We start from the raw sequence: 25,536 nt of genomic DNA, 5'->3' as shown, positions 1-25,536 counted from the left end.
TTAATCAGTCTGGTAGATGAAAGTCACTATCTGCTTCCTTTAGTTTTAATTTCCTCAGTAACCAATGATTGAACATTTATATTTCCTCTGGGTGGTATTTTGTTGTTTTTATTTTGTTTTTGTTTGTTTGTTTGTTTGTTTTGTTTTTGAGATTTGGTCTCACTGTGCAAGTCTAGCTGCCCTGGGCTCACTGTAGAGAGCAGGCTGGCCTTGAACTCAAAGATCTACCTGCCTCTGCCTCCTGTGTGCTGGGAGTAAAAGTGTGTGCCAGGACACCTGACTCAGATTTCTTAAATCCTAATAAATTGCTTTCTTCAGTTTCTTTCTTGGAGTAGTCTTTGTGGTTTGTTTCCTTTGTTCTCTCTATTTGGAGCTCCTACTACATGAGTATTGTGACTTGTAATCTGCCAGCTCTTTGCTTCTTTTGAATTCTCTGCCTCGTCTTTGGGGCTGCTTTTGGAATTGTTGGTTCAGTCTCCCTGTTTTACTTTGTTCTTCACTGGTGCATACTCTGTTCTTTGACCTAGCTGTTCAATTTTTCTTCCAAAGGTCTTGAGTTCAATTCCCAGCAACCACATGGTGGCTCACAACCATCTATACATGAGATCTGGTGCCCTCTTCTGGCATGCAGGCAGAATACTGTATAAATAATAAATACATAATTAAATAATACAGTTTTAAATTTCCAGAATATCTAGGTGGTTCTTTCCTCAGGGGCGTAATGTCCTCTGAAATCTCTGAAAGTCTTAAAACTCTACGTATCTCTGAAGGCCCTGAGTTGCTCGTGTGTTTGTCTGTCCTATGGTATAAGGTATTTAGTTTGTTGACTCTCTTGGTAGTGGCACTCTTCAGATGTTCAGTGAGTCTCAGCTGAAAGCTCATATTTTTGGTGCAATTTGTCGTTGTCGTCATCATCGTCATCCTCATCATCATTTTCTCTGTTACTTTGCTCAGACACCATTCCCTTCTGCTACTGAGGAGAGGAGGGATGCCCAGCTTAAGGGTACCACATAGCTCTTCTGTGGTTACTGGGGCCAGCCCTGCAGGAGCTGGCAGATGGTACACCAGGGACCTGATCTGAGTGTGACTGAGCATTTAGGGTAAAGATGCAGACACAGCTTCTGGCATCCACATTACTGTGATGGAGCCAAATAGATGCTTCTAGAGATTGCCTTCAGAACTTCCTCCTGCTCCTGGTATCTACAGAAAAGACAGGAGTCTTTTGTTATATCTTATTTGGTTTTTAGACTTATTTATCTTATTTTGTGTGTGTTTTGCCTGCATCTGTGTGTGTGCACCGTCTGACCTGCATCTGTATGTGTCCCCATGTGTGCCTATATCTGTGTGTGCATCATGTGTGTGCCTGGTGCCTGTGATGGTCACAACTCGGAGGCTTTGAATCCCCTGGAACTAGTTAGAGGTGGTTGTGAGCCAGCACGTGGGTGCTGGGAGCTGACCTTAGGTCTTCTGCAGGAGCAACAGCTGCTCTTACATGCTGAGCATCTCCCCAGCTCCCACGCCTTTCCTTTGTGAGAAGCACTCCTGGCTTTTATTTTCTTCCTTAGTCTTGTTCTACCAGGAAGCCCAGAGACCGTCTAATCTATCACCCCTTTTCTTGCCTGGTTTTTTACTTTTGCTTAAATCTCTTCCATACTTCATAAGGCTCTCAGGCCGGATGGGGAGGTTGCTGTGTATGCTAGGTGGTAAGAGCCATCTTACAGTGGAGATGCTCAGGGACGGTTAAGGAATGTCGGAATAGGCCTGGCAAAGTGCTAGGGAAATCGCCACCCTTCCCTCGTCTTTCCTAAGCCTTTTGCACTTAGAGGTGGCTGGTTGCCATATCAGACTGGGAATCTGAGAGAGCCAAGAAGGCCCATGAGCAGGACATCATGAGCTTAGGGAAGAAGGGCCCACGGTGGAGGAAGCAGGCCTGCTCTCGGAGGCTAGGGAGGAGCAGGAAGGTGGCACAACCTGCCCTCGTCTCAGGGTGACTCAGTGATCTCTTGTTCCCACCCTTTTATTCTTTCCATCATCTGCCTAGCATTTATGTGCTGGAGCCTTCTGTGTCGTGGGCCCCGGGAATGCTAAGACATGCTCTTCTGCTGAGCCATGCCCTAGCCCTACCACACACCCCTCCCAATTTTCTGATCTGTGGTTAGCTTAATCTGGTAGTTCAGGCCTGCACATACCGAAAGCAGCTGGATCTGACTTCAGTTTTAAGAGTCTACACCTATGAGACATCAAACCATATTTATCTTCCTTTATCTGCCTTATTTCATTTGCTCCAAGTCCTCCAGGTTTATCCATATTGTTGCGTATGTCATCTTCTTTTTTAAAAAGCTAGATAAAAACCTCACTATGTATATGCACCATGGTTCTTTACTCCATATTCATCCATCAAAAGACATGTTTGTTTCCATATCTTGTCTGTTGTTAACTTCCTGCTGTGAGCAGGGCCAGGCAGATATCTGTAGAGAGTGTAGATTTCATCTCCTTCCGGTATATACCCTGTGTAGATATACATACCCCATGTAGATCTATACCCTGTGTAGAGATATACCCCATGTAGATATACATACCCTGTGTAGATATATATATATATATATATACCCTGTATAGAATATATATCCTGCATTTGTGTGTGTGTGTATCTCATAGATATATATGCCCTGTGTAGATATATGTACTCCATGTAGATACAGATACCTCTTGTAGATATTGATACCATGTGTAGATATATATATCCCATGTAGACATATATGCCCTGTGTAGGTATGTGTACCCCGTATAGATGTAGATACCCCGTGTAGAGATATATACCCCGTGCCCCTGAGAGAAACCCTATACTGTCATATCTGTCAGCCCTGCTAAGATTCGTGACTGTTGGCTGAACTTCCTCTTATTTACAGCCCGTGTTTGTGATAGTGTTGTCAGTGCAGTATGTCTGCCGCTCTGCAGGGGATGCAGCCTGAGAGCTGCTTGTTTGCTTGGCTGCCACCAGTTTTCAAAGAAGTGCTGGAAATTTGAGCAAAGTTCAGACTTCCTATTTTTAGCATCATGTCTCGTGAATTGTCCTCCCTCATGTTTACGCAGTGGTGGTAGAGCCGTCTGGAGGCGATAGGAACAGCTGTTTGTTCCGAGGGAGGGGACGAAGCCCAGAGTTGCCCCTGTGCCCTGCTCCAGTGTAGGCCTTGCTGTCTGTAAATCACACCAGTCATATGCAAGGTCGGATCCTCCAGTCTTTGCCTGTACATTTGAAATATGAAGTTCATGGGCCTTGATTTGCCATTTCTTTCAACTACCTTTCTGGCAAATGCCTAAATGTTTAATGTAGCATTAAAGGAAAGATTTTTTTCTTTAATATCTTTACATTCAAATCCTGTGGCTTAAGCATATCCATGAGGGCAAATGTGTCATGTCACTGAGTGATTCCTCAGAAAGAACGAGTGACATTCTTGCATTTCTTAAAAAAATAAAAACAAAAACAAAAAAACCCCAAACCTTGGAATCTTTATATTAGTTTTGTTTTGTTTTCCTTCCAGAGAGGCCTGGCAAGTAAGGAAGTTACATGTGGAGTGGGCGCGGGGGAAGAGTGGAGAGGTCTGGCTAGCTATTTGACAAGTTCTGTCTGGGCCTCTTCAGGTCAAGCTGTGAGGGCCATGGTCTGTGATCTCAGAGCCTCCGGCTGAGTGTCTGCAACACTCGAGGTTGGGATTCTTGGTAGCACTTATTGCATTATTTTATTTCAGAACACTGGAGAGCATTTTCTTGCATTGTCACAAGGTAATGAACACATCGTAGTACTTTCTCTGTAAAACTCTAGTTTCCCTAGTTTGCTGTCCCCTGCCACCACTCCTTATGAGTGACATTACACTTAGGAAAATGCACCTTTGAACAACCCTGGTGTCACATGGCATGGACGATGCCACTCGTTGGCTTTCTTTTCTAAGCACCAGAATGCTTCATTTCCTAGTAGTAGCCAACTTCAGGTAGCTGTCACACAGCAGGCTGTTATTTGGATGCCAGGAAGGACTTTTTTAAAAAAATTTATTTATTATGTATACAACCTCCTGCCTGCATGGGGGCCTGCCAGCCAGAAGAGGGCACCAGATCTCATTATAAATGGTTGGGAGCCACCATGTGGTTGCTAGGAATTGAACTCAGAACCTTCGGAAGAGCAGCCAGTGCTCTTAACCGCTGAGCCATCTCTCCAGCCCCTGGGAAGGACTTTTTTGTTTGTGTTTGAGGCAGGGTCTCTCTCTATAGCCATGGTTATCCTGGAACCCACAGATATCCGCCTGCCTCTGCCTCCCGAGTGCTGGGAGCACAGGTGTGTGCCCCACACCCAGCTGTGGAAGGAATGTTTCTGCTTTGTATCAGTTGCCAGGCAGATAGTAAGTCTGCCAACTTATTTCTAGATCTTGTTCAGTCACGTGATTATTGTGTTAGTTTCTGTTACTATGATAAAATAACAAAGAAAGCAACTTAAAAGAAGTAATGGTTTCTAGACTAGTGATGCACACCTTTAGTCCCAGCACTCTGGAGGTAGAAGCGAGTAGATCTCTATGGGTTCGAGGCCAGCCCGGGCTACAGAACAAGTTACAAACCAGCCAGAACTCCCTAGTAGAGAGACCATGTCCAAAAAAGAGCCAGGCTTATTTTGGTTGATGATTTCTGTGCTGCTGCTGGGCAACACAGATAAGGTAGAGCATCATGTAGGGAGCAGGTGATGGACAGAGGGGCTCACCCTAGGCAGACATGAGGCCAAGAAAGAGAGAGCGAGCATCCAAGGACAAAGTACACCTTCTAGGTGGGCTGGTGATATGGCTCAGTGGGTCAAGATGCCACACACACACACACACACACACACACACACACACACACACACACTTCTTTTAGGGCAGTACTACCCAACCCAGCTATGCCCCATTTCTTTGTCCCATCATTTTCCAGTAACCCATCAAAGTATGACTCTGTCAGCAGCAGATCAATAGTCCACTGATGAAGTCCATCCTCATGGTCCAGCCACCTCTCAGTGAGTACCAGCTGATGACCACGCCCTCAGCACAGGAACCTTTGGGAGATAGTTAACAAGAAGCTGTAACCATTGTAGGAGGCGTGGCTCACAACTCCCCAGCGTATGCCTGTGAACGTGATCCAGCTTTGTCAGGAGTGTCTCCAAGCCAATAGCTCCTCTTCCATCTCAGTCCCTGGAGACACTTTAACAACCGCTGCTGCAGCTGGACGTGGTGGAGCACGCCTGTAATCCCAGCACTCGGGAGGCAGAGGCAGGCGGATCACTGTGAGTTCAAGGCCAGCCTGGTCTACAGAGTGAGTCCGGGACAGGCAAGGCTACACAGAGAGACCTTGTCTCAAAAACCAAAAGAAAAAAAAAACCAAAAAAAAAAAACCAAAAAAAAAAAAAAAAAAAAAAAAAAACAACCGCTGCTGCAAACAGTTCGAGGCAGAAGCTTATTCTTGTGTCCAATATTTATTATGGGTCCCACTTGCCACCACTTGTAAAAGGTGGGTGCTATTGCCAGCTAAAACTGTAAGCTGAGTATTGTGATCTAGTCAGAACTGGGAAGACACTGAAGTCCTAGCACAGGCCTCTAAGCTCCCTATCCTTGCCCTCTTAATTTTTTCCCTCCCTCTCTCCTTCTCTCCTTTCCTCCCTTGTCTTTCCTTCCTTTCTTCCTTCCTTAATTTATATATACGTATATCTGTGAGTGCCCTTAAGAGGCCAGAAGAGGCTTTTAAATTCCCTGGAATTGGGCTGGAGAGATGGCTTAGTGGTTAAAAGCATTGACTGCTCTTCCAGAGGTCATGAGTTCAGTTCCCAGCAGCCACATGGTGGCTCACAACCATCTATAATGTGATCTGATGCCCTCTTCTGGCCTACAGATGTACATGCAGGCAGAGCTCTGTATATATAATAATAAATAAATAAAAAAATTTTAAACCCCTGGAATTATAGTTACAGGCAATTGTGAGTCACCTGGTGTGGGTCCTAGGAACCATTTTGGTCCTCTGAAAGAACAGTGTTCTTAACTGCTGAGCCATCTCTCCAATCCCTTTCACAATGGTTTTGGTTGTGGCCCACATAGAGAAAATAACTTATTTCATGCAGTTCATCAGTGACACCTCAAGTCTATCTGGTTTCAAGGTGACTTTGAATGTTAGAAGTCATTACACACGGGAGCCTGGTCTTTCGTACTCTAGTGCCAAGACCCATCATATACTGTGGTTGTCTTTCAAGCCACCATAGTGTTAGAGTCAGCAAGAACATAGCAGTCAGGAACTGTAGTAGAGTAGGATGGAAGAAACAGGCAGAGCCGTGCACAGCCTAGCATCAGTAGCCTCGAACATCTGCCCGTGGGTGCCTCTGGTCAGGCGTGGGCCTCACCTACAGGATTTGTTCTGTGGCTCAGCAAAGAACTGGTTCTGTCTTTGTATTTCCAAGAAGAAGGTCAGAACAGAGGGACACCAACATCCAGATCTCTGCCTTGTGACCAGCCCTGCATCCTGCTAGCTCCATCTGGGAAGTCACAAGATGCTCTAAGGGATGATTTTATGAAAGCACATTCTTTTGTCTCACATCAGACTTTACACTCAGGGAAGTTTCCGATGTCTCCTGGGCAGTTCCAGTGGGTGGGGACGGGACAGATTCCAGCACAGCCTTGTCTTGAACACAAACTGAGAAGAATATACACTCACCTATAGAAATGCTTCGGAACATTTGTGGGTAGTAGTAAAACCCTGGAAAGTATTTGGAATCAGGCATGATTTAACCATGCCACAGGAAGAAACTGAGTGTTCTGGGTCATGCCTATCCGCTCGTTAAAATAATAAAGTCTCAGCTACTCGCCAGGCTCTCCTCAGTAGCCAAAGAAATTGTGGTTTTAGGTTCACTATTTCTAGAAACTTTATAAAATCAATCCAGAAGTTTCAGGGTGGAGTCCAAGAAAGGAGGCATGCTGTTTCATAGTGCTGTTAGCAAAGCCAGTCTTTACCTCAGGCTCAGGGAGTCCAGCAGCTGCCCGAGAGCCTGGCTCTAGCTCTGTGCCTGGCTAGACAAGGGTGGCTGTCAGGGACAAGGAGGACATGGTCGCAGCGCTTGCTGGTGTACACTTCCTGTTTCATCCTAGCTGCTCCTCCTTCCCCTCTTCCATTCAGGCTGAGTATTTGGGCACTAGTGTTCCTGCAGACGCCATTAGGAACCACGCACCCCAACCTCCCCTCTACCTGATATCCTTATGGTTCAGTATTCTGTTCATGGTCTCTTGAAGTTAAATCTTCACTCAATGCCTATTGCTTGTTTTGCCTGCTTGTTTTGTTTTGCTTTGTGAGACAGGGTCTTGCTATGCACTTCGGTTTGGCTCTGAACTTGTGATTCTCCTGTTTTCTACTTTCTCAATGCTGGGATTACAGATAATGCCCTTCACTTTTAAAGAATAGTTATGAACATCTCGTTCTTTTTTCTTTTTCCTTAGAAAACATTCTTTTTGTTATTTGCTTTAAAATGTTAGCGTTCTGAATTAAAATGTCATAGAAATCAAATATGAAACCACCCTGAAACAGTCTGAATCATTCGTCTCACTCTGTGCCCCATAGAATTAGAAACAGTTATTTTAGTAATCCAGCAGATTTACGTTTGATCAGGGTGCTGTTATATAATATTTCCATGCAGTATAACTACCCCCAATGGAATTTTATAAAAGACGAACATAAGGGTGACCTAGAACTGTGTCCTGAAAGGCTGAGAGTATAACTCAGTGGTAGAGCACTTGTCGCCCATGCTGAAGATCATAGGTTCAATACCTAGCACTGCAAAAAGAGGGAAAAAAAATTAAAAAGGCAGACAATCCATCCTGAGATGCCTGTCATAACCCTGCTTCTGTGTGACATCTCTTATCTAGCTGTGCATTTTTTTCCTTCTCTGGTGATCACTTGCACAGTCCTAGAGCTTTCACCAGCTCCTGACCTGGTGGGTCCACGCACACTTGTATGTGGGCATTTGAAAATGGTGCTGCTTGTTAATACGGTCCCTTTTCCTCCCAGGGTGAAGGCTGCGCAGACGGAGTTAGGACAGCAAATCCTAGCTGACTTTGAAGAAGCATTTCCTTCTCAGGGTACCAAGGTACTGGTTTGCATTTGCTTCCAATCTTTAGACATCAGCTCTGTCCTCATAGCCCCGCTGTGAGTTTGCAATACACGAGTGTATCTCACGGTGTATCACTGCAGAAGCGTGGGCTGGCACAGGCCAACTATTTGCTAACTCAGACTAGCCTCTGCTGTGAGTATCAGACGTGATGCTGGTTGTTCCTCGGTGTCATTCCAGTGTCAGAAAGAGAGCTTAGGCCAGGAGTGTGGTTTTGATGGTAGAGTACCTACCTAAGCATGCTTGAGGCCTGGGTTTGATCACTGGCCCCACATAAACTAGGCGTGGTGATGTGCGTCCGTACTCTAAGCCCTAGGGAAGTGGAGGCAAGAGAATCACAAGTTCATCTTTGCCTATATAGTGAGTTTGAGGCCAGCCTGAGCTACATGAGACCCTCCCTCTGTGGGACGGGTTGTGGGGGAGGCATTTGTTTGGTTTAATTTAGAATGTGTCAAATCTTACATCTTGTCTGCCCTATAAGCTCACTTTCCCCCCTCATAGCTGTGTTTAAAACATCTTTAAACCACAATGGTTTTTAGGATTGTTACATAACACTGGTTTGGGTCTGGTGAAAAGACAAGGGGAGGCGTGTCTGGGGGCTTATGTAACTCTCGTGACACAGGCCAGAGGCGCACTTTCAGTGACGGGGTCGTCTTCTCTGGTAGCGAGGCTGGCTCTGTTGTGTCTGCCAGGCCCACAGGCTTTCGACCGGGAGCTGTCGGGTCCCTGTCTCTCACACGGGCTTCCCTCCCCTGGCTGTCACTGTGCTGCTGTTAGCTCTGCGCTCTTAGGTAACTGCTGGTAGCTCCATCCTTCACACGGCAGCAGATGTCATCTTAATGCTTTGCATGTGTAGGGGAGGACGGGGCCCACAGAAGCTTGTTTTCTCTATTATCTGAGCTATTTCTAGAGGAAGAAGCATTGTTGAAGGCAGCGGTGAAGCAGAGCACATGGCCAGCAGTCTCCCTCACTGGGCTTTGTGGGCGGAGATGGGGATATACATTGTGAGCCAAGGAGCATTTCCTGCATCTGCTCTATAATTCAATAACTGGAAATATCTTAATCGCTTTTCCTCTGTGTTGGGCTTTAGGAAGTAGGTGGGGATGGCAGCCCTGGCTTGGATAGATTGCTTTCTATAAGAGACCAGCTCCTGACCTTAATGGCTCCATGCTTTGCAGCTGACTGCCAGGAATCTGATTATTTGTAAAGCACTTTGCTTCAAGACTCTCAAGTCACCCGATGTAACTCAGGAAAGGCGGGGATTGAAAAGCCATTATTCCTGTTGACCCTGTGAGGAAAATGGAGTTCTGAGAGGCAAAAAGGGGATTGCCTGGCTAGTTAGAAACAGTTGTCTTCCTGGGCGACTGCCGTGCCGTGCTCTCTGCCTCATCCCATTGCGTGAAGCTTCAGAAGGATGTGGGCAAAGGCTCTCGTGCCCGCCGTCCTCTACCCATGGCCTGCTTCCACCTTCCCTCCCAGGTCCCAGTGGGCATATAGCATTAAAAGGGTTTAACGACTGACTTCCTTTTCTGGCTGTTACTTAATGGGATCTTGTTGAAAGTTTTCTCTTTCCTTTTTAAAAGGCTACCGATTGTTCTAAAAGGCCTTGTGTTACTAATCCTGTTTTGCAAGTTGGAATAAAAATTTTTGTTTAAAGTATCGATTGGCGAGTGTGGCTACCACCACAGCAAATTGAAGCAGAAGGATCATAAGTTAGCTGGGACTACAAAGCGAGGTCCAGGCCAGTCTGCACTACCCAGGAGATAGCCTGCCTTAAGAAAAAATTAATTGAGCTGGGCATGGTGACACGTTCCTTTAATCCCAGCACTCAGGAGGGAGAGACAGACAGACCTCTGTGAGTTTGAGGCCAGCCTGGTCTACAGGACCAAGGCTAAACAGACAAACCCTGTCTTGAAAAACCAAATAAATAAATAAATATATTTAGAAAGATAATAAATGTGCAAGTTTTTTTTAAATTTAATTGATTAAAATTTTAAAATAAAGTCACCAAGTGTGGTGGTTTGTGTAAGAGTGGCTCCCATAGGTTCATGTGTTTGAATGTTGGTACCTGGCTGGTGGAAGTGCTGTGAAGGATTAGGAGGCGTGCCACTGGGGGAGGGTCTTGTGGTTTCTAAAGCTAGCACCATTCCTGCCCCTCTCTGCCTCCTACTTTTGGACAAGGATGTAAAGTCTCAGCCACTGCTCCAGTGCCCAGCTGCTGCCAGGCCCTGGAACCCTGAGCCCCCATAAACTCTCTTCTGTAAGCTGTCTTGGCTATGGAAAAGTAACCAGGACACCAAGATAATCTAGTAAATTTTTGCAAATGAGGAAACTTGAACCCCTGAGCCCGTAAGTTTTGTCCTCCATGACTTGTTAGTGAGCTCAGGCATTTTCATCCTGAAGCCAGTGTGTGTCCCAAGAACAGCAGAACAGCCATGCAGAAAGGAGCAGGCCCTTGGAACAGTCTGGGCTCAGGCACCTTGTGTGACACCTGACCATCATTTGAGATGTACAGGAGTGACAAAAACAGGGAAGCCTTGGAAGAACTTGTGTTTATCCTGGTTCAAGTCCATTGCTTTTCAGGTGAGGTTCAGTAACTTCTTCCAAGCCACCAGGCTACACAGCTGAACCAAGAGGTTCCAAAATTCTTTGTACTACAGGTCCACACGTTCAGTGATGGGCTAGCAGGTCAGTGAGATCCAGTTGCTTTGGCCGTAAACAAGTCCTCCTGAGGCTGTGTATCCTCACAGCCCTCCTCACCTCCACTTTTCAGGTCACAGAGCTGTCGTCATAATGTTTCACCTTTGGCTGTCTGCGCAGTTGGCCATCAGTGTAACAAGTCTGCTGGTTTGGAACCTGGGTGTGGGTTTTTAAAACTACGACCCTCTTTCTCACAAATACACTTCTTTAAGAACATGAATGGCAGTTAGGCATGGTAGGGCATGTCTGTGATCCCAGCAGGCTGAAAGAGGAGGACCCTCTGAGTTTGAGGCTAGCCTGGGTACATAGCAAGGCCTTGTCTCAAGGCAGGCAGGCAGGCAGGCAGGCATTCAACAGCACAAGCAAACAACACAACAGGGATCCTAGAAGGTTGGAAGCAGGAAAGAGTCGCACGTGTGAGTGACACTGACTTTTGGACCCCTTCAATAGAATCTCTGTTGTTGTTCTGGCCTTTTAGGTCACTTTCAGTTTTGATACTCAGAAAGTAAAATGTCTTGTGATCTTTGCTCGTACTGTTTTCTTAGATGTCTCGTTGTTGATTCACAGGCTAGTTTTTAGGTTGGCTACTAATGTTCTCTTCTTGAAGAACAGATAGCTAAAATCTCCATCTCCTGCAGCAAGACAGGTGTCCCCGGAGAGGAGTAATAACAGGGCGAGGCAAACAAGAGGCAGCCGTCGCGGCCAGGAGACGGCCAGGTGCTTCTGCCACTTGGACTGATGTATGCTGTTTGTTTTGCCAGAGGCCAGGAGGACCCAGCAATGTCCTGAGAGATGCATGCCTGGTGGCTAATATTTTGGACCCCAGAATCAAACAAGAAATCATCAAAAAGTTTATTAAACAGCATCTATCAGAGTATCTAGTACTTTTTCAAGAAAACCAGGACGTAAGTATCGACCAGATAAGGCCAAATGAAACAGTTTAATTTTATTGAAAAAAAAAAATTAATGCTGCCCACCCCCCCCACCCCCGCCCCGTGCTTCACTGGTGTGGTTAGCTTTGACGGTGCCGTACACTGACCATAGACCCCAGGCTGACTTCACAGGCTGGTGCTTCCTCACCATTTTGAGCCACTGACCATTTGGAGAAGATACTAGAACCCCTAAGTCTTCTCAGGAAGAGTGTGCCTGTGTATAACACTTGCCTTCAGGGAACACACGGACCCTTGCTGCCCAGCTGTGGGCCCCAGGCAGGGAACTCTCAGCTCAAGGGAATAACATGGCATAGACTCTTTTAAGTGAGAGAAATGGAGGTTGGCTGTCTTTTTCTCTCTGGTCCTGACTTTTGCTTCTTACTACTGCTTCTGAGCATTGAATGGTTTTGTTCCCTCCTTCATGAGGTCGCCTGGCTGGACAAAATTGACAGACGTTATGCCTGGGTGAAACGGCAGCTTGTGGACTATGAGGAGAAGTATGGCCGGATGTTTCCACGGGAGTGGTGCATGACAGAGAGGATCTCAGTAGAATTTTGTCACGTGACGAGGTAAATTTCAGCTGTCCCCTGCTTCCAGGCCTGACTTATGGCTCCATGTGTCCTGCAAATTGGGCCACCATTTTTATCTCTTACCACCCTTATACCAACTGCAATCTCATCCTCTCTTTCCCCCTTGACTCCAGGACTTCCTCAGCGTTTAGTCCTTGCCTCAAACAGCTTGCCTGCCCTCCCTCACCAGCCAGATTTGCCCAGAGTGAAAATCATGCCCACATTTCCCCTGCATCTGGGTCGTGTACATCCATACACAGTGTGTCCATCCATCGTTTGTCTTCTGACTTGCCGGATGGAAAGCTCCATTAGGATAGGGGTAGTCTCTCTTTTAAGGGCATGTCAGACACTAAGGAAAGGATTTGCTGAATGTATTTCCCTGATAGAGTGTTTCTACTCTGTGGTTTCTAATATTGCATCTGAGCATCGTAGGCATTTCAAAGACCTCTTACTCATCCTCTGGCCTGTATCTGAGTGTACCCTAGGACACAAAGTTCCTTATGGAAGAATTGCACCCCAGCAAAGTTAACTCAGATAAAGCCAGAGTCAAACTTTTTTTTTTAACTATTTATTTGTAACTATACCAAACAGCATGGAGGAGGTTTTTCATTGCTGTATGTTTCATGTAATTATATTTGTCTTTAGGTTAAGACAAGAGGGAAAGAGCCTCCATCTACAAATGACCTGGCTTTCTTGGTGTCATTTGTGGCAGTTTTCTCTGTCTCTGTCTTTCCCTCCTCCCTCCTTCTCTCACCCCGTCCTGTGTCTCCCCCTTCTTTCTCTTTGCCCCTTTCTTCTCCCCTTCCACTTCTACAACCAGTTTTCTGGGAATTGAACCCAGAGCCTTGTGCGTACTAGGCAAGTCCTCGACCATTTGTTTATATCTCTATCCCAAATCTCCCTTGAAAAATTGATAGAAAGTACCTTTAAACTGTACACTTGAGATATACTGTGAGACAAAATGGTTTTATGTGATGTTGATTTTATTTTAATAAATGCACTTTTAAGGTTTACATCAATTCTAAATTCACATCACAATTAGGTGGTCATTACAGAGATTTCCCATGCCCCTCTGTTGCACACACAGCCACCTTATTACCAATACTGCTCCCCACCACCCCACCCCCACTAGCATGCCTGTTGTCACTGAACCTATGTTAACATGTTCACCAGACTCGTAGTTTACATTATGGCTCACTTTTGGTGGCACACTTTGCTGTCATAAATACAGATCAGAGATAGAACATTTTTAAATTTATTAAATTTACTTTTATGTGTATCAGCAATTTTGTCTGCATATATGTCCACGTCCTGCATGCGTGCCTGGTACCTCCACAGAAGCCAAACAGGATCCCCTAGAACTGGAGCTACCAATGGTTCTGAACTGCCATATAGGTGCTGAGAATTGACCCCAGGTCCCCTAGAAGAGCAGCTAGTGCTTTCCAGTCCCTAGATACAGTATTTAATAACTAGTCTAGAGCCGGGTGTGGTGGCATACGTCTTTAATCCCAACACTCAGAGGCGGAGGCAGACAGATTGCTGTGAGTTCAAGACCAGCCTGGTCTACAAAGTGAGGCCAGGACAGCCAGGAATACACACAGAGAAACCCTGTCTCAAAAAACCAAAAACCAAAACAAAAACCAAAAAAACCTCAACCCAATAACTAGTCAAATATTGATTTATGACTGCTTGTGGTTGTCAGCTTCCAAATTGGTTGGCAAAAAAAGAGTGAAGTTCTTGAGAGTTTGCTTACCAGTTTCTCTCAGCTTCGGTTCAGCACGCTTGCCAGGCAGGCCTGTGCAAACAAGAAGTGTGTGCTGGACCAGCTGGGGAGTTCACTGAGACGGCAAGTCTCACAGGCGCCATTGCTGGCCGCCATTGTCTCAGCTGGGGCAGTGCTGCTGCTCAGCTTCATTGTGGAGATGTTGGCAAACATCCTACAGACAGAGCGTTCTCAGACACACTCAGAGGCTCTTTGTTTAGTCCTGTCGTTTGTGTGGGAAGATGACGACAGCTTGGTGCTTCCTCAGAACTCACCTGTCACTGATCCCAAACAACCCGCCTGCTGTAACAGAGCAGAACACCTGGGTGAAGTAGACATAGGCAGGGGCAGCCAGGGTTCACCCCGAGTTACGAGCAAGTGACTAGAAATGTGAAGATGCAGGCGAGGCATTATGCTGCACGCCTTTAACCCCAGCGTTTGGGAGTCTGGGGCAGGCATAGCTCTGAGTTTGAGGCCCTGGTCAACATATCAAGTTCCAGGCCAGCCAGGGCTATGTAGTGAGTCCCTGTCTCAGAGCAAACAAACAAAACTACATAGAGATGTAAGCCTAGTAATAGTCATGTTATCAGATTAGCAATTATAATTCTTAATGTGTTTTTACTGGGGGATGACATCACCAAAAATTCTTATTTATAGTGTATGTAGCCTCACTGTATGTGTGAATTCACTCTCCATGGATGATGGTAGAAAGAAATAATTCATGAGTTTGAAAATAGCTTTAAAAAAAAATAAAATAAAATAAAATAGCTTTTATTGCAGTATATTGTTTTAATTGTTTTATGGTAAGTTACTGTTACTGTCTTATTGTGCCTAATTTATAAGTCAAGCCTCTCTGAAGATATATGTGGAGAGAGCATAGCATGTGCAGGGCTGGCGACTGCCTGGGTTTCAAGGATCCGAGGCATGTTCTTAGGCTGACCCCTGAGGGAAGGAAGACTGTTACATTTCTGTCCCCCTGGGCTTAGACTGCGTTGGTAATAGACCTCAGAGTTTGAGATGGTCTTGTACACTTTTCCTGAATAAATATAAGCTACTTCCTTTGGCATATATTTAATATATATTGTTTTATGTGTATATGTATATCCTGCATGTATTGTGTGCATGGCTGGTGCCTATGGAGGCAGAGGAAGGAATCAGCTCTCCTGGCACTGGAGTTACAGATGACTGAGCCACCACACAGGTGTTGGCAACTGAGCCAGGTGCTCTGCAAGAACAGCAAGTGCTTTTAACCACTGAGCCGTCTCTCCAGCCCGCTTTGCTGTATCTTGAATGAAAGATGTTTGTTTGACAGTAGTGTTCTTCTTCTTCTTCTTCTTCTTCTTCTTTTTTTTTTTTACTTTGAAGGACAGAACTTTCCAAAATCATGCGAGCCAGAGCTAAGGAAATTGAAGTGAAATTGCTTCTTTTTGCGATTCAGAGAACAACTAACTTTGAGGGGTTTCTTGCAAAACGCTTCTCCGGTTGCACGCTGACAGATGGAACCCTGGTAAGACCTTCCTGAAGGAGCTGAGGTTGGGTACCAGAGGCAGGGTGGCACGCTGACAGATGGAACCCTGGTAAGACCTTCCTGAGGGAGCTGAGGTTGGGTACCAGAGGCAGGGTGGCCAGGCTGCATTCGCTGCTTCTCTGTAAAGTCATCTCGTCCTTTGGTTCCTGCTCTCAAGTGATCCTTCCTTTTCAGCTTTAGGGCAACTAGACCACAGGCACATGCCACTGTTTCCAGTTTAATTTTTTCTTTTAACAAGGAAAATGGGCCAAATCAGTGATTTCTAAAAACTCCTAACAAAGCTGGATGTAGAATCTAAACTTGACATTATTGTTTGTTTGTTTTTAACTTCCATTGTACTATGTGCAGTTACCTGCAGTCAACTACTTTGGTTCATCCCTGTAGAAGGCCCTTGACTTCCAGAGGGCACAGATATAATGGCGGAAACAGAATTGTAGCTACTCTGGTGAGAGAATAAAGATGGCGTCAGGCCCGGAGCACCACTCCGCTGTGCATCTCTCACCCTGCAGTGTTCTCTGGCTCCCAGCTCTCTGGTCCTAAGGTCCTGGCCCTTAGGTACGAGCCTCGCATTGCCCCGTGAGCCCTGCCTCGGCACAGGGCACTGGGCTGAAGATAAGTGATACTGTAAGTGAGGACAGCAAAGCCACTGACCAGGACCACGCTGTTAATAGAAATGTATCACCGGGAAACAAATCGTGGGCTGTTTCATGAGAGTAGAAAACAGCAGCCTACCCAGGAGCCTGGGCCTTACAGGGTTCCTAGGGCTTAAGGGCAGACCCTGCCCTCTTGGGAGACTTTTTTCCTCTCTTAGGTAGAACTGGAGCTCTGGGCCAAGCCTACTAGGAGGGGCCTGTGCCTGTTGCAGTCAGGCAAGAGTATGGGTAGCCGATGGCCTTTTGCATGTGGAGGATGGCCATTTAGGGAGGGACAAGGGAAATGCAGTTATCTGATGAACAGGGTCCCCGAGTCACAGGGTATCTGAGATGTTCTGGGGTTAGGGTTCTGTCTCCTCATGACCATCTTCCTGGCTAAGCTCAGGTGGCCATTGTAGGTACTGGCAGCTGTGTCGCCGTCTTTGTGATATAAAACTGATGACAGTTCTGTTTTAAGACAATATCTCAAGCCCTTATCTGCTCAGACTCATTCATGATCTTCACTAAAAGACAACTGGAACCACAAAATACAGTTTCTACAATTAACATGAGCTATGTAGGAGCTGGGCGTGGTGGCACAGGTTTGTAATCCTCGTACTGGGAGGTAGAGGCAAGATGGTCAGAAGATCAAGGTCACCCTCAGCTGCAAATTAAAGCTGAAGCCATCAGGAGCTACACGAGCTCTGACTCAAAACAAGCCTGGAAACAGCAACACAAAAAAAACTTTACAGTAAATAAGTACGTAAAGTATGTAGACAGTCCTCTGCATGCTAACTTGTTTTCAAAATTGATTTCATTTTAGTAATAGAGGCGAGAATAGGCCACAAGTGGATGTGAGTATCCTTGTCATAGTTATTTTTCTAAGTAACTAACAACTTTGAGAGGGAGGGTTATTTGGGCCTGTGATCCGGGCCTGTGAGAGGAATGAGCCATTGCTCTCCCAGCAGGGACGCGCGGCAGCAGGAAGCACGGCACCTAGAGCAGCAGCATACAGCTCACATCTTGAAGCAGAAACAGAGTATGTGGGGATGGCCCATGAGTTTTTGTTTGTTGGTTTGGTTTGGTTTGGTTTTTCAAGACAGGGTTTCTCTGTGTAGCCCTGGCTGTCCTGGACTCGATTTGTAGACCAGGCTGGCTTCAAGCTCACAGAGATCTGCCTCCCTCTGCCTCCTATACAAACAGCACCACCAATGGGGGACCAAGTATGCAAATGCCCAAGATTGTAGGGAACACCTCATTCAAACCTCCATGTCCTTAAAGAAAATGCAAGTCACAAAAGGGACTCCTTAGCAGAAAAGCCACTGAAAGAAGTACGTGTGTCTGGGCCTATGGCCTGTAGTTCAGTGATAGAATGCTTGCCTTGCTTGCACAGGCTCTAGGTTCAAACCCTAATACTGAGACAAACAAACCAACAAACAAACAAACCAAAACTCACAAAAACAAAACACAAACCTACATATATACAGGGGAGTATGTATCCTGCTGAGAAGCCTGTGCCTGGCAGCCCCCATGCAGGTGTTCCTCCCTGCAGCCCTCCCCAGCTCTGCTCCTCAGCTCAGCCTCGCAGGGCAGAGGGTTTTCAGCCCTGAGCACCAGGCCCACTCTGCATGGAGCCCCCGAGCTCTCACGGTTTCCAGCTGGCCAGCCTGGGTAGAGCACAAGGACCGCCTCTTCAGGCCAAAGATCTAACTAACTGAACAAGACATAGACCCCAGCTGCACATTCTAGAGTATCATTCAGCCACATGCCTGTTTTGAGGCATACCCCACCCCTGTCTGCAGGACCCCACTCCTGGTGACTTCTGTTGTACTGTTAGGTCACTCTAAGATCACAGGAGACCAGATGGCCCTGGTGTAGCTGATGACTAGGGAAGCCTGCGAACCCAGGTCTGTCCAGGACACACTCATTTTCATTTATCCAAGAAATCCCCTAGTGATCCAAAGTGGCAGGGTGGGGGCTCGGGAGGACAGGCCAGGAAAAGGCAGTGGGGAGTGGATATGGCCGAAGTACATGTGGATGCTTGAACAAGCATGTCGTTTTGCAGCCCATCACTCTGTAGAGGGAGAATGCTGTGACTAGAAATAAAGTGCTAGGATAATGTGGGCAGGGAGGGTCCTGGCAGACAGGCTGAGGCTGCTGAGCAGGCCAACTAAGCAGACCACGAAGCCGGCCTGAGCTCTGCTGCCGTTTGTCAAGACAGCGCCTGGTGTGGTGTGGTTTGCTTGTAGAGAACGTGTGGAGCACCATCATCATGTGGCCCTTGCCTATTTCTTAGGGTCATAGAGCACTTTGTCACCTTGATTCCTTTAGCCAGAGCTGGCTCCTGGTCTGGAACCTTGTCATCTGGTAGCTGCCCCATAGCTGGGAACCCTCTTCCCCAGGCCTCGCCTTTCTGCTCTTCCGAGTTTGGGATTTTCTGGCAAAACTTGTTTGTCATTCTCCTTTCTGATCATTCAGGCCTTGCTGCTCTTGTCAGGCTCCTAAGGGAGTGTCAGATCATAAATCCTTGACCAGGGAACGAACACACACACACACACACAAACACACACACACGGACACACACACGGACACACGGACACACACGGCACAGTAGAACACCACAATCTCTTCCTGAACTCTTCTCGATGGTCAGCTGTCTCTCCATGAACTTCTGCAAGTCAGTCAGCTCTAACCTTGTCTGTCTCACGTCTCAAGCCTCAGCAGCCAAGCCTCACTTTAAGTCCTGACACAGGGTGTCCCGTAGACAGCAAGGATTTCCTCTTCAACATTTAGAACACCGACAGACAGCCATGGCCTCTTCAGCGAGGTAGACCAGCTTCCCGGAACCCTAGCTTTGGGGTGCTGTGAAGATCCTCGCTGTAGGTGATGTTCACACTGGGCCTGATACCTGCCATCACCTCACTCTGTTTGTGTTCTGTCATCCTTGATGAGAGGGACTCTGCTAAACCACTGTGGCTCCTGACCATACCAGCGCAAGGCACTGGGAAGAGGCCCCAGTGGCCACGCCAGCTGCCAGCCACCTGACCCAAGGAGCTACTGTCCCCTAGTCCTGTCCTTCTGCTGCCTCCAGAGAAGACTTTTTGAAAATCCTTTTCTGAATACTATTTTGTTTTTAAGGTCTCAGAATAAATTACACAATGGACCCAGGTGTACCTCAGTACTACTGAGTACATGTCATGTTTTATAGAAAGCAAGCAGGGAGCAGGCAGGCAGGCAGCCAGAGAGCCAAGTTGTCCAGAGACCCTGCCTTGCTGTTTGCTCCTTATGCCACCCTCCTCCCCCCACCCCCCGCAGGTGCGCACACAAACACACACACACACACAAACACACACACACACACACACACTATCCCCGGCCTCCCTTTAAGCCCGTGGTGACTCTGACTTTTAACTGGTAGAGCCTTAAGGATGGGCTTGCTTTGTCTGTCTATACTGGCACTCCCAAGTCCCATCCTCATCCATCCCTTCAGCTCTTCCTGCAGGAAGTGAGCGGCCAGTATGCTTGCCTTTTGCCTCAACTTCTGACCCTGCGGGAGGGATTTAAGAGAGTCTGAGGTTCACATGCCTTGAAATGAAAAGCAAATGTGTGCATATGGTTTAACTGTATCCATATGCGTCTTTAGTGACTCGATGATTAGATGGAAGGTGAGCAAACTCCACCCAGCCTTGTGCTGAAAGCACAGCAGATTGGGGTTAACTGCTTCTCTGCATTTGAGTTTTCTTTTTCTTTGTCTTTTTAAAAAATAAGAATCCTCCTGTATCCTGCTGCTAGGGTCCATTTCCTCTTGGCTAGAGCACAGGTGGCCTTTCAAAACAGAATTGTCATTTAGTTTAGAGGTCATTTTACTGCAATGTATACTTGCCCAGCTTAAAAAAATAACATTATACAGATAGAAACTTTCAGAAGCAGTTTTCTGTTTTGTCTGGTTTTGGGTTAGGGGTACATGGGCCTATAGCCCAGACAGGCCTAGAACTTGGGACCCTCCTGCTCCCGCCTCCTGGGTCTGGTGCTGTAGGCATGCAGCGCTACACACAGCTGGTGCTTGTCAGCCTTGACCTGTGCACACAACAGTATTTAGTTGAAAAGCCTACACAGAGCATCCCACCCACCCCTCAACCTTCTGGCAACTTAATGCCTGCCTGTAAGAGACTGTCAGGTGAGGAGGGAGCTCAGGGTTTCCCAGAGATCGGCCATGAGCAAGAAAGTAGCTTTCCTTCACTTCTGATGTTATTTTAAAGGCTCACCCTTACTGTACTGTGCATCAGTACTTTGCCTTTTTTTGTGCCTGAGTTCAGGGTGTCAGAGTGCTACGTGTTGCTTACTTCTTCGTCTGCTGGACATTTGGATTCATTCTACATTTTAGTTGCTATGAATGAATAGTGCACAAAAATCCTAGATTACAGCTCATTTATAAGTACTGAATTTTATGTTGTATGAATTGTACTGCAATTTAAAGGCATTAAGGCTTTAGAACATACTATTGGCACGGTGTTATAAATCGTCTTTATCTTCAGATAATAGCTTGTTTACCCCACCTCGTTCCCTAAGTATTACCTGTATTTTTGTTAATTATTTTGGTTTTCAGAGTTTTTGTTTTGTTATTTATTTATTTATTTATTTGTGTGTTTGTTTTGGGGGGTTATTTTTGTTTTTGCTTTTGTTTTTCAAGACAGGGTTTCTCTGTGTAGCTTTGGCTATTCTGGGCTTGCTTTGTAGACCAGGCTGGCCTCGAACTCACAGAGATCCACCTGCCTCTGCCTCCGGAGTGCCGGGATCAAAGGCCTGTAGCCCAGACTCTGCCTCAGACTTACTACAATACTTTGATTTCTCTGTGTGTGTGTGTGTGTGTGTGTGTGTGTGTGTGTGTGTTTTCAAGCCAGGTGTGCTAGCGCGTACCTATCATCCCAGCACTCGGGAGGCAGAGGCAGGCGGATCTCTGTGAGTTCGAGGCCAGCCTGGTCTACAAAGGGAGTCCAGGACAGCCAGGGCTACACAGAGAAACCCTGTCTCAAAAATGGAAACAAAACAAAACATTTCAAACTCAGTATGTAGCAGAGGCTGATCTTGAGCACCTGATCCTCCTGCCTCCACCTCCCAAGTTCTGGGACTAATTACATGTGTGCACCTTCACACCGCCTGTTAGCTACATGCTAAACGCTGATAGAGAACACAATATTTTAAAAGCAAGTTCTTTTAAGCTCTCCTTAGCTAGAGCTTTCTGGCCTGTTTTTGAGACTTCCTTATGAACGCACACACACGCATTATATACATTTTCTATATTCTGTACAGAAAACAAAAACCTGAGCGTGGAAAATATTTGTTAATGCGTGCTAGTTGGACAAGAAAATCCTCTTCAAGTACGTTCTGTAGAGGCACAGAAAAGGATGAGAAGTCGGCTCAGACAAATGCTTCTGGTTTCGTAGGGGAGGGAGACCTGTAATTCCATCCCATGCGAGATGCAAACAATTGGCAGCAGGAGTGGCTGAGGACAGTAAAGAGCAGGTGTGCGCAGCCCCGGCCTGCGGTCTTGATTGTCAGCTGACGCCGCAGGCTGCCTGTGAGAGTGCAAGTCTGGAACTGAGCTGGTGCAGAGAATGGGGGGCTTTCGTCTCAGAACTGAAAGCTTTCTCCTGCCGGAAAGGGGGGCGTGGGTGGCCTTAAATTTCCTTCTTTGATACTGTGACACGTCCAGCCAGGGCCTCCTAAGGGGAACTTGTGTGTGGAGGCCCAGATGCGGAAATGCACCTGACTGGAACCAGACTCTTGTAATAGTAAATGAGACAGCTTGGCTGGCCCGTGTGTGGCCCCTTCTGTTTGGAAGGTGCTGGGAATCCCAAGTGAGCCAATCAGTGAGAATTAAGTTGCTATGTGAAGAACTTCATCTTCCCGTGCGGACTTGAGACCCACTGTCATCATTGCCAGAAGAACGGATTCTTTCAAAACCGGAACTCCCTTCCCTTCTTGGCAAATACTTCATCTCATCCAGCAGCGCAGAGTTTATAGAACGTGTCATTCAAGTTACTTAAAACCCAAGTCCAAGCTAGCACTTCTCCCTTGTCTACAACAGCTGCGGGGCAGGAAGGAGAGTGTGACCGGGACGGCTGACAGCAGGGCTGTCTCCCAGAGCACTACACCGTGCCAGCGGTCACTGATGGCAGAGACTTATTTGCACCACAGCACATTAATCTGAGCAGTAGCATGGCCCTCTGCTCCGAGTCTTGGGCTTAGCACAGCAGCATTTTCCCCCCAGTCGGGTGGGGAGTGCACGGTTGTGAAGCTGGGGAAGGGGCAAGCGTTTTGGTGTGCTCTCACACTTGTCAACCAGAGTGCGCTGCTTCTGTTTCCTGGAGAGGTCCCAGGGAGACGAGACAGTGGGGCAGGCTGTCTATGTGGTGCTTAAAAGAAATTGGTTCCATAAGCCTTTCAGTCCTGTGTCCTTACTTTTCAGTGAGTAGCTTTACTAAGAGAAGCCCACACTTTTGCACATCTTTAATCCCAGTACTAAGAAGGCAGAGCCAGGAGGATGGCAAACCCCAGGCTAACCTGGCCACCTAGTAAGATGCTGCCTTAAAAGGAAGAGGCAGAGGCTGGAGAGATGGCTCAGAGGTTAAGAGCACTGACTGCTCTTCCAGAAGTCCTGAGTTCAATTCCCAGCAACCACATGGTGGCTCACAACCATCTGTAATGTGATCTGGTGCCCTTTTCTGGCCTGCAGATGTACATGCAGACAGAAAAATAAATAAATCTTAAAAAAAAAAAAAAAAGGAAGAGACAAAACCTGAGGCCTTACTGAGTCCCTATTAATATTAGTGGAAGCCGCTGCTTACAAGCCTTTCCGTGTGAGCTTTCCCTGTGTGTCAGATCATGTGTCCAGTGGCTTGTCCTCCATACTTGAGCTGAAGCTTGAGAAGCCAGGCAGACCCAGTGGTAGAGCTTGGACTTGAACCAGATGTGTCCGATCCAGAGCCTGTGCATCACCCCTGGTCTCCATCTGAGTGTGTGTCCACACCAGCCTCCCAGTGGCTCCATCCAAAGTGTGTAGCCCTCAGCCCCTTCCCTTCCCTCCCCTTCCCTTCCTTTCCCTCCCCTCCCTTCCCCTCCCCTCCCCTTCCCTTCGTGCCCTTGGCTCTCTCCTTTCAGAATCTATGCCTCCAGCTCAGTGCCGTCCTCATCAGCTCTTAGCTGCAGTGTTGCGGCAGCACCACACCATTCCTGCTTCTGTTGTAGTCTCTTCTCCCAAAAGCAATGGAAGGATTTTACTTACGTTTTAAAATTTAAATTCATCCATTCATTCACTGTGCATGTGTGCGCGTGTGTGCGTGCGTGCGCGCGTGCGTGTGTGTGTGTGTGTGTGTGTGTGCCGCACAAGTGTGTGCTTCCTTGCTTGCTTGCTACACACACATGGCGGTCAGGACAACTTGGAAGAGCTAGTTCTCTCCTCCTCCCACGTTGGTTCTGGGGATTAAACTGGGGTCACTGGGCTTGATGGTAATTGCCTTTACCTGCTGAGCCATCTTGCTGTCAGATATTTTTAAACTTTATGTTAGACAAAGGATTATGTTAGTCCCAGATACTTGAGAGGTGAAGGAAGATCACTTGAGTCCAGGAGTTCAAGGCCAGCCTGAGCAATATAGTAAGACTCTTTTTTTTTTTTTTTTACTTCCATGTTTAAAAGCCCTCAGTGTGACTTTCTTGTGAGGAAAGGAAAATCTTACCATGCCTACAAAAGGCTCTCTGCCTTGAGCCTCACACCTCTGCCTTCCTTTGTGCAGACTCCCCAAGATTGTTGCTGTTAGTGCCTTCCTCTTTTTTTTTTTTTAAGATTTATTTATTTTTTGTGTAGTGTTCTGCCTGCATGTACACCTATAGGCCAGAAGAGGGCGCCAGATCTCATTATAGATGGATTGTGAGCCATCATGTGGTTGCTGGGAATTGAACCGAGGATCTTTAGAAGAGCAGCCGCTGAGCCATCTCTCTAGCCCACCTTCCTCTTATTCACGTCTGCTCTTCCCTCTGCCTTCCTTTGTGTCCCTGCCTTCCTCTGTCTCCCTACCATCCAGGTCCTCAATCCTCGCTCACAGGTCCTCTCTCATGTTACTTCTTCCGCATCGCCAGGGTAGGGCAGGGCGTCTGGACCAGGGCAGACACATAATTATTGTCCACTTCATGGCAAATGGATGCTGTCGCCCAAGCCTAGAAAGTGCTCCACCCTGCACTTCTCACCCTCAGGGCAGCCCTCGATCTGCCTCCAGTATTTGGCTCTGATGCTCTACTGTGTGCCTTCATAACAACGGCTTCTTCAAGGCCCCTATGGCATGCTTGTTTCCGGGGTTGATTAAAGCCTGCTTCTCGGCAGACTGAGGGCAGAGCAAGTCTGGGTATACGGTACATCCATTTGCTAAGTAGATGCAGGAAGAGATGCAGTCCACACTTGGAATGTGTGTACCCTAAGAATGTGGTCCATGATTCCCTCGGTGATTTCATCAGTGTGTGGATGGAAGAAAGAAAGTCCAGGGAACTTGTAGTCCAGGGCCCTGCCTCATGCTGCCTTTCATGCTGTCTGTCTTCTCACTTTTGTTTTTGGGGTTTTTTTTTTGTTTTGTTTTTTTGGTTTTTTGTTTGTTTGTTTTTTTGTTTTTGTTTTTTTGTCTTTTGTTTGGTTTGGTTTGGTTTGGTTTTTAGAGACAGGATTTCTCTATGTTATCTTGGCTGTCCTTGACTTGCTTTGTAGACCAAGCTGGCCTCAAACTCACAGCAATCCACCTGCCTCTGCCTCCCAAGTGCTGGGATTAAAGGCGTGCGCCACCACGCCCATCTCTCTTCTTACTTTTTATCCGTTCATTTACACTTTCCTCAGTGGGGCAGAGTCCAGGAACACCCTCAGTCCATTTAATTAATTCTGGATTTTTGTTGTTGTTGTTTCTTCATTTATCTAGTAAACCATACACTGTGCTTTAAAAGTGAAGCTCAGCTGTATAAAAGTTAAGCTGTTACTACCAACCTTAGTGGACTTAGCAGTAGATAGTTTCTGTCATGGAATGGTTCAGAGCAGGGCTTTAATTTCAGCCCAGGGACCTGCTTTCCACATCCACAGGCCCAGGGGACTGGGTCATATGCCCCCAGGTCTACAGTCAAGTGAACTTAAGGCTCCTAGCTGAGTTAACTTTTCACTTGTTTTTTGCATTTGATTTTTTGATGCAGGATCTCAGGTAGCCCAAGCTTGCCTTGAGC

At 46.8% G+C, this 25,536-nt stretch overlaps 1 protein-coding gene across 1 annotated transcript in view; it reads left to right on the top strand.

Annotated features, from left to right (window-relative positions):
• The window catches only part of VPS53 (VPS53 subunit of GARP complex), a 137,599-nt gene that overhangs the window by 49,491 nt on the left and 62,572 nt on the right, over positions 1–25,536 (top strand). The window contains exons 8-11 of the mRNA XM_084802771.1: positions 8,062–8,140; positions 11,623–11,766; positions 12,220–12,362; positions 15,490–15,631. Coding sequence (XP_084658897.1) covers positions 8,062–8,140; positions 11,623–11,766; positions 12,220–12,362; positions 15,490–15,631 — 508 coding nt within the window. The remainder of the gene's footprint in view (positions 1–8,061; positions 8,141–11,622; positions 11,767–12,219; positions 12,363–15,489; positions 15,632–25,536) is intronic.

Source organism: Acomys minous, assembly GCF_964271855.1.
Source record: "Acomys minous genome assembly, chromosome: 12".
NCBI classification, from domain to species: domain Eukaryota; kingdom Metazoa; phylum Chordata; class Mammalia; order Rodentia; family Muridae; genus Acomys; species Acomys minous.
Note: the sequence above shows the minus strand (reverse complement) of the source record. Positions and strands in the feature narration are given on the sequence as shown.